The sequence below is a fragment of the Rhinolophus ferrumequinum genome, chromosome 12 (genome assembly GCF_004115265.2).
Source record: "Rhinolophus ferrumequinum isolate MPI-CBG mRhiFer1 chromosome 12, mRhiFer1_v1.p, whole genome shotgun sequence".
Lineage (NCBI taxonomy): Eukaryota > Metazoa > Chordata > Mammalia > Chiroptera > Rhinolophidae > Rhinolophus > Rhinolophus ferrumequinum.
The window spans coordinates 72,283,033-72,297,698 of NC_046295.1; the positions used below are offsets into that span (position 1 = coordinate 72,283,033).

At 41.2% G+C, this 14,666-nt stretch overlaps 1 protein-coding gene across 1 annotated transcript in view; it reads right to left on the reverse strand.

Moving 5' to 3' along the window:
• Positions 1-14,666, reverse strand: part of TTLL11 (tubulin tyrosine ligase like 11) — a 206,363-nt gene that overhangs the window by 155,411 nt on the left and 36,286 nt on the right. Inside the window, 2 exon segments of the mRNA XM_033123502.1 lie at positions 6,872-7,005; positions 13,246-13,342. Coding sequence (XP_032979393.1) covers positions 6,872-7,005; positions 13,246-13,342 — 231 coding nt within the window.

Consider the following 14,666-nt stretch of genomic DNA (forward strand, 5'->3'; position numbering starts at 1 on the left):
TGGAGGTGTACAAAAATACCTCTATGAGGGTATTCCTGTCCCTGCCGGCATTATTTATTGAACCAAGTATGAGAGCGATTGAAATGTTCACCAGCAGAGGAATGACCTGAAAAGTTTGGGGTGCGTTCATCCCATGGACTGCTATAGGGCATGGACGTGGAAAGATGACTGAAACATATTTGGGAGGGGCTGGGGAATGGGGAAGGCAGGCTGAAGAGGAGGATGTATATAGTCTAATCCCATTTTTTAAACAAAAAAGGCTATGTGTGTTACAGTGTCTATTTGTTTGTACATAGGAAAAAGCTGGGGAAAATATACACTAAAGTGTCCAGTCATTTCTGAGGAGTGGGGAGGTTTTTTTTCACTTTCTACTGTGTACATTCTTTTATTGTTTGAACTCTTAATGCGAATGCATTGTTTTATATTAAGACAAAGGCGATCTTAAAAATAAGAATGCCGCATGTTTTTCTCAGGTTTTCAGCTAATAAAGCATTTCATCCTCAAACACTGACTGGATGCCCACAGTCACTCTGAGGTTATCATTGTTTCCCCATTTAACAGTTGGAGAAACGGGGCCAAGAGGAGAAGGGACTTGTCTGAAAGCCCATGAAGAAGCGATGGTGCCAGGGCTTTCCAGCAAGCGACTGCTGAAAGGTTTCATAGTCTCATTCTGCATGTGAATCAGCAGGCCCTGAATCAGCAGATTCTAAATTATTGTTATTTTAGAGACAAAGAAATTCTCCTTTATATTAGGGAACCATCCAGTTCTGAGTACTTTCAGCATCAATCAAATGGGCTGTGACACTGGATTGAGGGCTTATACTGCTAAAATAGGAAGAGAAAGAGCAATTGCCTAACCCCACCTCCCCATTTTACTGATGACAAAGAGTCTCTCTGAATGGCTCAAGTCAGAAAGCCAACAGTTAAGCAACAAGCACTTGCTCAGCTTTCTGTCTTTTCCACAAAACCTCCTCCTCCTCTGGGGCTTCCCCATCAGAATCCTGAAAGTGTCAGTTCTGCCTTCCTCTCCATCCCCCTCTCGGATCTGTCTCCAGTCCTATACATTCCGTCTCTGACTATTCTTCACATCTGTCCTTCTCTGCATGAGACTCCTGTCTTAATGTCTTAATGTAACCCTCAGCATCTCTTTTGCCTAGATAACATTGGATGGATGGGGATTCTAGCCAGTACAATAAGGCAAGAAAATGACATAAAAGGCTGATCTGAAAGCAACACATAAAACCATTCTATTCTCAGAGAACATGATAGTCTATGTAGAAAATCTAATAGAACCTACAAAATAAGCTACTGGAACTATTAGGTGAGTTTGGCAAGGTTGCAGGACACAAGATTAATATGTAAAGATCAACTGTATTTCTACATACTCACAATGAATAACTAAAAATTGAAGTTTAAAAACAAAACTTTGTTAATATATCAAAATTTTGAAATATTATACTTAGGGATAAATTTGACAACAGATGTGAAAGACCTATACATTAAAAAATCAAAACAAAAAAAAAACAAATTTTGCTCAAAGTAATTAAAGAAGACCTAAACCACGTCCATGGGTCAGAGGACTCAATGTTGTTAACATGTCAGTTCTACCCAAAGTGAATATAATATATATATATAGGTTCAATGTATTCCCAATCAAAACCACAGCAGGATTTTTGTAGAGATTTGTAGATTTTGTAGGATTATTCTAAAATTCATATGGTGGATTAAAAGACTATAATGGACAAGACAACGTTGAAAGAGAAAAACAAAGTTGGAGGACTTACAGTACATGATTTCAAGACTAATTATAAAGCTATAGTAACCAAGACAGGGAGGTACTGGATAAAAGTGGACAAATATATCAATGGAATAAAATAGAGAATTCAAAAATACACCCACACATACTTCAGCAATAATTTTCATGTAAAGGCAATTGGAGAAGGGGAGTTAGTATTTTCATCAACTGTTTCTAAAACTATTAGAGGTCTACATGCGCGCACACACACACACAAAAAGACTTCAATTCATACCTCACATAATATTAAGAAATTAAGTCAAAATTATAAAACTACACTTCAAACTGTAACACTTTTAGACAAAAAAAAAAGGAAAGCATCTTTGTGAGCTTGGGTTAGGTGAAGATTCTGTGTATATGACACCAACAGCATGATCCATAAAAAAACAAATTGATACATTGGATTTCATCAGAATTAAAAACTTGCTTTTCAAAAGATATTGTTAAGAGAATTTTTAAAAGCACAGGCTGGGAGAAAATATTTGCAAGTGGTATATCTGATAAATACCTATATTCAAAATATATAAAGAACTCTCAAAACTCAATAATTAAAATAAGCAAGTCAATATTTTAAATGGGCAAAAGATGTAAATACATATTTTGTCAAAGAACAAAATATTTGAATGGTAAATAAGCCCATGAAAAGATGCTCAACATTATTAATCATTATGGAAATACAAATTAAAACCAATGAGAAACCACTACATACCTGTTAGAATGGTTAAAATGTAAAAGACTATTACCAAGTGTTGGCAAGGATGTGGTAGAACTAAAATGCTCATACGTTGTTAAGAATACAAAATGGCACCACCACTTTGGAAAAAAATTGGTACTTCCTTTAAAATTAGATGTATACCTACTATATGATCCAGACATTTCATTCCTAAGCATTGACTCAGAAAACATACTATATCCACACAAAGACTTATACACAGACGTCCATAGTATCCTTATTTGTAATAGCCAAAAACTGGTATCAATCCAAATGTCCAGCAGCAGATAATGGTAGAAGCAAACAGTCAATGGAATACTTCCCAATAATAAAAATGAATGAATTATTGATGAATACTACAACATGGATGAAATCTTAAATTAACGATGTTGCATGAAAGAAGCCTCACACACACACACACACACACACACACACACACACACACAAGATTACCAGCTCTATGACTCCATTTACATAAAATTCTAGAAAGTGTAATCTTGACAGCAAGCAGATCCATGGTTGCTTGGAGATGGGTGGTAGATGTCAGGGAGGGGAAGAGAGGAAAGATTACAAAGGGACATGAGGAAACATTTTGGGGTGATAGATGTGTTCATTATTATCTTGATTGTGGTGATGATATCATGGGGTTTTTACATATATCAAAACATATCAAACTGCATACTCTAAATATTTATAGTTTACTGTATGTCAATTATGCCTTAATTGAAGTTGATTTTTCAAACAACATATGAGACAAATAGGCTATGTGCATAGTCTCAAAATATCTCCCCACAAGATACTTGATGATTACAAAGGGAAAAAGTAGTAACTTTCTAGGAGAGAGACCTAGCAGATACACCTTAACTAAGCGACATCAAAGTTAACGTGGCCCGAATTAAGACCTCTTGACACCCTGTACCTCCTGAGGTGCTGCATTGAGAACATCACTTTTGTGGTCTTCTTCCCAAAAATGTGTAATCTGAATCTAATCATGAGAAAAATCAAACAAAACCAAGGTGAGGACACTCTTAAAGAAATAACTGGCCAGTACTCTTCAAAAGAGTCAAGGTCATGAAAGACAAAGACAGAATGAGGAACTCTCTACAGCTCAGAGGAGACTAAGAAAAAATAACAACTAAATGCAATGAGGGATCCTGGAGTACATCCTGTCCCAGAAACAGGAGATTAGGGGGACAATAGAAAACATGCAAAGAAGGGGTGTGGATGTTTAGTAATATTATATCAATGGTAAATCCCAGGTTCAGTACTTGTATAAGATGTTAATAACAGGCGAAGCTAGATGAAGGGTCTATGGGAGCTCTCTCTGTACTTTATTTGTAACTTTTCTGTAAGTCCAAAATTATTTCAAAACATTTTTAAAACTCAAGGCAAAATGAAGGCATTTCCAAACAAACAAAAGCTGAGAGAATTTACCACCAGCAGACCTGTATTACAAGAAATATGTTAAAGAAAATTCTTTATGTTGAAGGAAAATAATACCAGATGGAATCCCAGACCTACACAAAGGAATGAAGAATGCTGGATGTGTAAATATATGGGTAGGTATAGCAGACAAATATACTCATTTTTCAGTTTCTTTATAAGATAATTGACTTCTCAAAGCAAAAATAATAATAATGTACGAGGTCGGACAATTAAGTCCGCAAACTCATCCTAGAAAAAGTGCTACATACCTCATTGCTGAATATCACTACGGTCACCTTCCAAGTACTCCCCTTGGGAAGCCATGCACCGATGCCAGCACCTAGTCCACCCTTCAAAGGAGGGTTTCTGGGCAGGAATTCCCACCCGTTCTCAGGAATTTTTTTTGCTTTCCCATTCCCCAATCCCAAGAAAAGTTGGTCGGGAAATCGGCTCCTTGAACCCAGTAATACCCATAATGGGAAACAAATGTACTACTCACAATGTTTCTCTTAGACACTTTTTCTATTTATCGCTAGGGTTTCCGTGAGGAAATTCCAGCCTGTTCTCGGGAATTTTGTTCACTTTTCCGTTCCTGCATCCCAAGAAAAGTTGGTCGGAAAATTGGGAAAATTGGCTCCTTGAATCCAGGTGGTGGGTAGTATCGGCCGTCACTTTGTGGAAACGATTCATCGTGAAGAACAGAAAACAGTTTATATCTCAGGGTTTGGGAATGGGAAAGCAAAGAAAATTCCTGAGAACAGGCAGGAATTCCCACCGGGAAACCCTACTTCAAAGCAATTTTGGAACTCTTTTTCTGGAATAGGTATCAGAGCTGCCATCGTGTTATCCTTGATGTCCTGAATGTCATCAAAATGTCTTCTTTTCAATATTTCCTTTATCTTCAGGTAAAAAAAGAAGTCATTAGGGGCCAGATCAGGTGAGTAGGGAGGGTGTTCCAATACAGTTATTTGTTTCCTGGCTAAAAACTCCCTCCCAGACAGTGCCTGTGTGAGCTGGTGCATTGTCGTGATGCAAGAGCCATGAATTGGAGAAAAGTTCAGGTCGTTTTCGTCTAACTTTTTCAAGCAGTCTTTTCAGCACTTCCAAATAGTCAACTTCGTTAACTGTTTGTCCAGTTGGTACAAATTCATAATGAATAATCCCTCTGATATCAAAAAAGGTTAGCAACATTGTTGCAACAAGCTCGTGAACCTCATTGTCTGTCTTCGTATATCTACATGATTAGTCATGGCAGCTTTATTTATAACGTCTCCAAAGTGGAATTAACTCAAACGCCCATCAACTGGTGAATGGATAAACGAATTGTGGAATAGTCATCCAATGGAAAACATCTCAGCAATAAAAATACCAACTATTAATGTACACAGCAAACATGGATGAATCTCAAAAATATAACTTTGGAAGAAAAAAGGCCTCAAAAAAGTACATACTGTATTGTAGGATTCCATTTATATGAATTTCTTGAACAGGCAAAACTAATCTATGATGAAAATGCAGATCAGGAGGTGCCTGGGCCGGGAGGTGGGGGTGGGGTGGGAGCATTGAGGGGCTTGACTGTAAAGAGACACCCAGGAACTTTTGGGGATGACGGACGTGCTCTTTTCACTTATTTGATTTTGAAGGCACAAACTGGCATCTCACTTATATTCCGCCTGACAGAATTGTTAGCTACAGAGTCGCAGAAATAGGAAGGAAGGTATTCCACATTGGAACAACAGCGTGAGCAGAGCCACAAAAGTGGGACATTGTGGGGGTCAGTATGGGGAAACGCTAATAGTTTATTTTTAAAACTTTATGCATAATTTGCATACAATAAAATGAAACTTATTTTAAGTTATAATTTGATGAATTTTTTTAAAATGTATAGACAGACCCATGTGACCACCATCCCATAGAGAGCTTCGTTTTAAAAATTATCACTTCGAGCTTTCTTTGTGCTTTATAAATCATAATTTTATTACAAGTTTTATAATTTAATATTAAAACCAAAACAACAGGCAGGCAATAAATAACACAGTATAAAAAGCATAGGCCTTGAAATCAGCTCTAAGTCTAAATCCTATTTCTCAAACAAGTCATTTAATTTCTCAAAGCCTCAGTTTCCTCATCCATAAAATGGGGATAACAACACAACCAACTTCACTATGAGGATCAAAATAAATCATGTGAAACTCCTACCAGAATGCCTGGAGGTGCAGAGTGGGGCCCATACATGGTATTACCTTATGACAATTAGGTAGGCATTTGTTGTATAGATACCCTCAGAGATGTGAGATGGCATGGAACCTGTGGCCAAAGGCTTTGAAATGGTCCTAAGTGAAATCATGAAAAGACTAACCAAAATGGCAATTCTGAATTCAGCTTCCCTATTGGCTCTGTTTCACCATTAGTGGTGAAGGCTCCAAAGTATTTCATACTCAAATACTTCTCTTCAATATGGAATGGGTGATTTGAAAGGTGATTCTGGGACACATTTAAAGCAGGACACTTAAAAGGTGCCCCGCCCCCCCACCCTCAGTTTGTCAGACCTACTCCCTGGCCTTGAAGCGGAGCCTGGCCTCCCACATTTAGTGCCACGGGATGCTGGGGCGACCACACCTCTAGGATTCACCTAAACAGTCCCAATCCTCTTGTGGGCTCATGCACCTGCCCCAGCTCTGTCTACCTGGTGCTGCAAATGCAACCCCGTGACCCAGCTCCCAATATCAGCCTCTTCTCTTGACGACCCACTTCTTCAGTTTACTTACCTGTCACCCTCCCTGCTCAAGTCTGCAAGTTGCCATGACTGCTGCCAACACCTACTGTGTAGTTAAACACTCCCCTTGGCCCGTCTTAGCTCCCAGCACAGGACCCAGGACACAGCTGCAACCATAATATAATTCAAGGGTCATAGGTTCAGAGTGCCATCGATCATCTACCTGAGCAACAAAGAGCTGGAACTCGTCAGGCAGAATCCATGAGCGAGGGTAGAAGTTGTACTCCTCAGGAAAGAGATTCTGCATGATTCTCACTGCTCTACTCAGAGTAATTTTACGCACCATCTCCGTCATGCCTGGGGAGAAGAGAAGCTGTGAGGTTTTAACAACAGTGAGCTACTAGCTATAAAACAACCATTATTTGGGACTTTTAAAACCACCCACCCGACATATTGACTTTTTCAGACAAGATAAAAAAAAAAGGTATGAGTTGTTCCCCACAGCGGTGACTCATGGTTTGGAAAGACCTAGCAAATTAATGAAAAACTTCAGGTAATAGGTGAATTTTGTTTCCTTATAAAAATGAAGCATCAATTTGAAGGAATGAGTTTCCACCTAGCTTATTATTCCATTCTTTGTCAGCTCCCTAGATAATGAATAAAGAGAAGCATTTCCATCTTGCACTTAAAACTTACTATCCTCTTTAATTTGGGGCCACCATATGTACTTCTGGGGTTCCTTCCATCTTAAGCCCTAGAGAATATTATCTAGTGGACTCTGCTGATATTACAAGAAGTTTAAGTTGCTTTGTTTTAGTCTTTTATGAGTATTAACAAAAGGTATAAAATAGAAAAATATAATATACATCTTTTCAGCATAAAAACTGTCTCCTTGAAATAAGAACAGGGAGTGGAAAGGATATCAGCATAATTCATAGTTTAAGGGGAAAAAATGGAATCTGTAGGAGTTCTTCAGCTCTAAGTACTGATGCTGATATGGATCAGATCGCATTAATTTGCCCAGAGGGGATTGAAATGTCTCACTTATAAAACATTTTCAAAGAATAGTGGACTTTTTTTTCTTGTCACATCTTTAGTAACTGACAAGAGAAGAAACTGAGTGTATAATTTAGCAAACTTTAAGCAAATAGGTAAAAATTATTTTACATTTTAGCATGCTTATTTCTTAAGGTGAATATCCCTGCTAAAAATGGAGGCAAAAATAGGCCTTCACCCTGAAAGAGGCTACCCAGTTCCATCAATGACACTAGAAATTTGCTTAGCAAAGTTATTTTTAATAGAAAGTACAAAGTTCCAGGTAAGCGTGGCATGTCCAAATTGTCACACATTCCAAATGGGCACAATCAGAATGAATGAGGTTTTTCTAAACTCCCATGTTCAGGAAGCAAAGGGTAAACATTTGAGAATGAGGGTTTTAATAACCTACTTCTTGCTTCCCTCGGCATATTAAAAAGAGCAATAAATCTAAAGATCGCAGCTTCAAGATGTCAATGCCCAGGTTCTTAGTTCTTGTTTAGAAGGATATAGAGAAGGATTAAATAAGAAATAAAGGAGCTTAAGAAGCACTTATAAATTGTGCTCTGACGTGGACTCTTCGATATTAAAAAAAAAAAAAACCTCACTGAGGACCCTGTTCTGAGCTTCCCAAGAAATACTTTGGAAAATTATAGCTATTCCTTTTAATTCCCTATGAAATTAGAAATTTTGAGTTATAAACTGCAGCTGAACACAAAGTACACAAAAACAAGGTTTCAGCTTCTTTGGAATTGTTTCAGTTATAGTATTAAACTAAAAACCTTCTAACTAACTGTAACACATCACATCATATCAAATAGATGATGCCTCCTGACCAAACAGTGCTGTGGTATTTTCCGTATTTGAGTGGCACTGTGACAGGGGAAGGGTCAGAAATCCCTTGGCAGGTCAGAAGGACTCACACAACACAGACAGAAGTGCCATGAGTACAGAAACACAATTTGAATGCTCCAGAAAAGTTTTGTGAAAATCAATGTCCAGTAAATTGAGTAAATATTCATTTTCAATCTGCGCTGGCTCCTTTCGTGATGTGGTTTGGCAGTCCCCACACCAGCCAACAGGCCTCTTGGCAAGTTTACCTTTGTGTCTGTCTCCAGGTAGTTCTCCACTAAAAACAGCCAACTTCAGAAGCACCCCTACAAGCCGATGGCTACTTTTCCCAGACGCTTCCAGACTGCCGGCTGGACACAGTTATCCCTAATCCTGCCTGAATGCCTGTCTTCAGAAAGCACCGGTGTAGCCCTCCGTCAATCCACTTACCAACGATACTTTTGTTCCTGCACCATTTCGAGGCTGTGTTTCCCCCCAGTGCTGCCAGGGAGAACGTCTCTCACCCCTGACTCAACCCCACATGGAGGACGCTGACATGCCTGGGTCTGGCCGTGGCTCAGACACAGAAGTGGGGAGTGCCATTTTACCTCAGTAAGAGGCTGACAAGACTAGTTGGGCTTCTTGCTGAATCAGAGCACGTGTTCCCAGAGTAAACATGTGAAAAGGGGGGTGGTAGCCAGGCTCTGTTGGCTCCAGACTCTGCCTCCCTTCTCTAAGCTGCTGCAGACCTGGCCCTACCTGTGACCCTTGCCCTAGGCTCTGGGACCCATCCTGACCTGAGGTGGAAGCTCTAGGTCTGACCATCAGCAACCCCCAAGCTTGGGAACAAGGGAAGCTTTGACCCTAACTTTGTACTCCAATTAGATAAGGGGGATTTTAACTGTTTTCCTGAGGCTCCATTGTTTCGTCCCCAAGTTTGAGTAGCCTGTCTTGCTCCTGCTGCCTGGGTGGCTGCCTTAGCAACGCCTCTGCCTCATTCTCTCCGAAGTTCCTCGTCTGTTCCCCTCAGGTCTCCCCTGCAAGGGCCGGAGTCCTCCTGCCTGGGACTGCGGTGCCCCCTAAAAGGTTCTTTGGAGGACAATGCCTGCCGGGTTTCTCAACAAGATTGACCCCAGACGTCCCTGCTGTGGCAGTTTCCCTGTGGACTAGGAAAACCCCTCGCTCAGCTTAGAGCTTCTCACACCAAGAGCTTGCCTCCTGCCACTCCTTCTGAGCCTGGGTGTTTCTGTCGGCTACACAGAGACAGAGGCTCAAGGCCTGGTGGGTCTCACGGGTGTGGCATTACCAGGAGTGGTAACAGCTTGATTTTCAGATTTGCCCAGCTTAAAAATAATAATAATAAAACCTCAGCTAGGATGGGAGCATTATTCAATCCAAATATCATTCGTAACAATAATTATTGGCAAAAACACATTACAACCATCAAACAACAAATACTCCTCTCTCTATTCCCATCACCACTGATCGGCCATCTTTTGCCTGGATGCTGCAGTAACCGCTTAGCTCTCTCTCCGTTTCCTCTCAGCTTTTCTGCCCATCCCCAGTGCAACTCTCTGGCTAAACTTTCTAAAATCCAAGCTGGCCAGGTCACTCTCTGGTTTAACAATTCCTTAGTGGCTTCCCATGACCTTTGGTCTCTGTCCATCACCTCTCTGCCCGTCACACTTGACCCTTTCTAACCATTGTGGGCCACTTGCCCTTCACTGAGTGAGCCGTGTGCTCTGAGCACTCTACATCTTTGCACCAACTTTGCTCCCTTGTTTTGCATGAGGGTCAGGCCCATCCAATCCTGGAGGTTCGGTTCACATGTCAATCTTCTCCTCCAGGATCTCTCACCCTGCCTGACCCCCAAGCAAATCTGGGTCAGGTCACCTGCCCTCGTTCCAAACTCTCACAGCACCCCAAGCTTCCTCTGGCATAGCACTTATTGTGTACTTGACTTCCCTCTTTACATGCCCTTCTCCTTGTCTTTGTGTGCCCAGCCCGTGCTTGACACATGGCTGCCCCCATAGATTCTTCACTGGAGGGAGCCCTGTCCCTCTCGACAGAAAGGCCCCTCCTCATGATGGGCTCTCAGGCTCCACCTGCCATGTGCTGCCAACATCTCAGATCATGAAACTCACCAAAAGTTCTTTGTAAGCTGAGAACTGACAGGTTTGCCCTTTCTTAAAGCAGAGAGAGAGACACATCTAAATCAGATTATTGTCATAGAAAGTCTGAATTCATCAGTTAAGATATAATAACACATCTTGAAGGAAATTGCCCATAAAAAGGTAGCTAAAAGCTAATGTGCTGACACAAACAAAATAAATTATTTTCATATGCACATCCAAAAGTTTTCAGTTTATTCAGCATGGGAAATTTGTACTTGCCTGGCACGTCCACTAGAACTTACTCTAAGTAATATACAGTGCACACAAAATGCACTTTTAAAATAATGGGATATCTAAGGGACAGAAGATGAGCTTGGACACAACGGGAGCCGAAGGGCAGACGGTTCTGCAACCAGCCCACTGCTAATGATTGCTGCCTTTCACACAGCAGAGCGTGTGGCGTCCCTGTTCCTCTGCCTAGATATTCAAGAGCCTGCTTTGTCATTAGAGCTAATTAACTGCTATTAGTAAAGTGGAAAATTATATGTTCTAATCACTGGCATGTGGAACATGGGATGGGACAAACGTGCTTCTTAGAGATGAATATTCTTATGTCACCTTTAATGAAACTAGTGTTTTGGGGGATATTTTTCTCTGTGTTTCTAATCTGTGGTCCAAATGTAGAGCCACCGCTACTTCCTTCCTTCTCAGCCATTAGCTGAAGCAGGAGGGAGCAGGGAAAATGTAAATGAAGCCTCCTTTGATGATTCTTGTCTCAGGAACTCTGTCCTCATTCAAAGAGCTGTTCTCTTTCAAATTATGTTCTCAGATATCCCAGGAAGCCCTTTAGTGGCATCAAAAAGTCACCTTTTCTGAGCAGCAGAAAGAAAAGAATAGCTTTTTCCATTAAACTGTGTGCAAGAAACCGTTTGCAGGAATTGTTCTTGTTCGCTAACAAAACCCTCTCTCCTTCTCTAGGGACGAATCTGACCTTGGGTTAATTTTCTAGCTCTATTCCTCTGGAAATCAATAATGGTGGAAAGTTAGCTAAGTTCCTAGACAACAAAGCATATGGTTAAAATGACCTGATTGGCAAAATCCATAAATCCCTGGTAGAAAGCCACAGCTTCAGGCTTTCCTGAGTGTAGTGATGCTTGTCCCTTAGCATGATGAGGGGTACGGGGGAGACCCTGGAAGCTATGTGGTGAAGTCCTACACAAGATATTGGCTCCTATAGGGTGTGTGAGCCAAGACAGACCCACACCAAACCAGGGGGGTCTTGTCTCTTTGCACTGGAGCTTTCACTTGAGGGGCCAGAGACTGGCCTCTAGAACCCTTGCAAAGACGCCACCGGAGAGAAGTGCCTGACACTGACTGGCTGGCAAGCTGTGTTTCCTGCCCTATATCCTTCTAAATGAAGCTGAGCCAAGTGTGGCCTGTGGTAGAGTGCATGCTTAAATGAAACCCCCCTAGTGGATGTGGCACAACTAGCCAGTGTATAAAATATGGACACTGGGTTTTCTGAGGTGTTTTCAAAGATCTGCCATGGAATACCAAAGAAAAAGAGTAAGTTGATTCACCTTTTTAAAATAAGCATCAATAGTATAACACTAAGAGAAATCACCTTATATTCAGGCAACTATACTCTCACAGCAACTATGTAAAAATGATACATAAACGTGGTTAAGGTTTCAGAAAAAATATGGAAATATTCACATTGTGGTTTTGTTAAATGAGGGATGGGATTCAGGGTGACGTTCTTTTTAAAAAAATATTTACTATTGTATTATAATATGGTTTAAGCAGTATGTTAAAATTTCTGAAAATTAGTGGCAGCCCCTTTGGCTCCGCTCAGATCCAGCTTAACCTTTTCCCCTAAGCACTTCTGCTCACCTGCTCACCGTAACCACCCTCTTCACTTAGCCATTAAAAAAAAATGAAGAGCAGAAGAGGGTGGTGGAGATGAAAAACAAAGTGAAAAGGCATATGGGGGGCTGGGAGTGGAGAGAGAGGGGCTATCTTAAGGTGTTGGCTATGCCACTTTTCTGGCACTGAGTCCCCCTGGCAGGTGACTCGCTGGGACAACGAACGCCCTGAGGTGAGAGCCGAGGCCGTCTGCAGTTTGGTGTTCCCAGCACGGAGACTGCTGCCCTGGGTTTTAAAAATGGTTCCTCCAAAGATGATACTTAAAGAAAATGAAAACTGCTAACTCCATTTCTGTGACATAGTGCTAGAACTTTAGTACTTCTGTTTCCTGCAAATTATTGAAGTGAAAAATGTCTATATTTTTCATTTTGAGAGTATAGTCACTTCATGACACCTCTGTATTATATTTATAATCCAAAAGGTGAAAATCATGTTCTTCCCCCAGTGGAATTAGACCAGGAGAGCCTGTCTCTTTGTGTGTTTGAGCCTCTAATCATTAAACCCTTGGTGGGTTAAGTCCTGATTCCTCTGCATTAACGTCCCTCTCAAGGAAATGGCACCGAGGCAGCAGTTCCCAACTAAAAGTCGTTGAGTTTAATCGTGAAGCACTGTCATGTGTTGTAGACGAGTGTATGTACCCTGAGACTCAGCCTTGGAAACGTTTTTAAATGCCAACAATAACAACGGATACCTGGAAACTTGTTCACTTGACCAGAGAATATGTCATTGTCGTGAAATGAAACTCCATGCCAGTAGATGTCACAAGGCAAGCGTCGGCCAAAAGGGAACTGGAAGAAAGAAAAAAATGTGACTAATAACAAGAATAAGAGGAGCAGTGACCACACTGAATGTCTATCGTGTACAAACTCCTGGCACACATCACACGGTTCAGTCCTCACCGTGACCTCACAAGCACATGAGGTAGCTGATATTTTTTTCCCATTTTATAGACAAAGGAACAGATTCAGACAGGTTAAGTAATTCGCTCAGGGTCACAACCAGGGATGGGTGGAATTTTGATTCTATGTGGCAGGCGCTAGACTCATGACTTTACAGGCACTCTTTCATTTTAATCCTTATAAGTACCTAGAAAGGATTACTCCCCTTTTACTGATGAGAAGACTGGGGCTGCGAATGGTAATCTAATCTAATGGTAATCTAAACCAGGTCACACAGAGCTGCTAAGGGGAGGAATCAGGATTTGAATCCAGGTCCATCTGGATCCCAAGCTATACTTCTCTTTCTCTGAAAATTACAACTCTCAATCTAGTCCCCCCAAAAATGAGCTTTAAGTCCCTCTCTCTCTCTCTCTCTCTCTCTCTCTCTCTCACACACACACACACACACATACACACACACACACACACACACACACACACACACACGAGGTCCAAGGGCAAGATGCATCCTCAGCGCCTAAAGCAGTTCCTGGCATTCAACAAAGACTTTTTAAACAAATAAATGAACAAACCAGGTGCGGTCATCTGACTCAAATGAGATAACCAGATTCTCCCTTCCAGGAATTTGGAAATCAGAGATCAGGCCGCCTCTGCTGGCCCTTGAACTGGAAGTGATAAAAAGCCAGAGCTGGGCAGCGGTGCTTGGCAGTGTGCACAGAGAAGCAAAGGCAGCCAATCTGCTGAGAGAGAAGAAAGAGGCAGGTGCAGAGAGAAAAGTAAAGGTGAGCCCCTCATGGCCCTGGAGACACAGACTGAGTGACCTCAGTCCATGGGGCTTCTCGGTCCTGGGCCCAAACCCTCCTGAGCCTGGCTGGCCTTCCTGTCCTTGGATCCTCTAAGACAGCCTCGCATTCTTAGAATCCAACCCCTTTTTGCACAAGCTACAGGGTTTCCCTCACTGAGACAAAAGGGCCTGCTCTTGCCACTACAGCCTAGGTTATCAAAATAATCAAGTTTGATCAAATTCTGCATTTACAAAAGTGTTATCAAACTCTGCGTTTATAGAATGCATTTTTTAAAACTGCAACTCAGATGACCCTTGTTAAAGGAAAAAAAATGAGGATATGTTAGCTCATATTTAGAACCTGCTTGTTTAAAGTCCAGATGAAGAAAAATGCCAACACATGAAATAAAATCATTTGATTTTCCCACT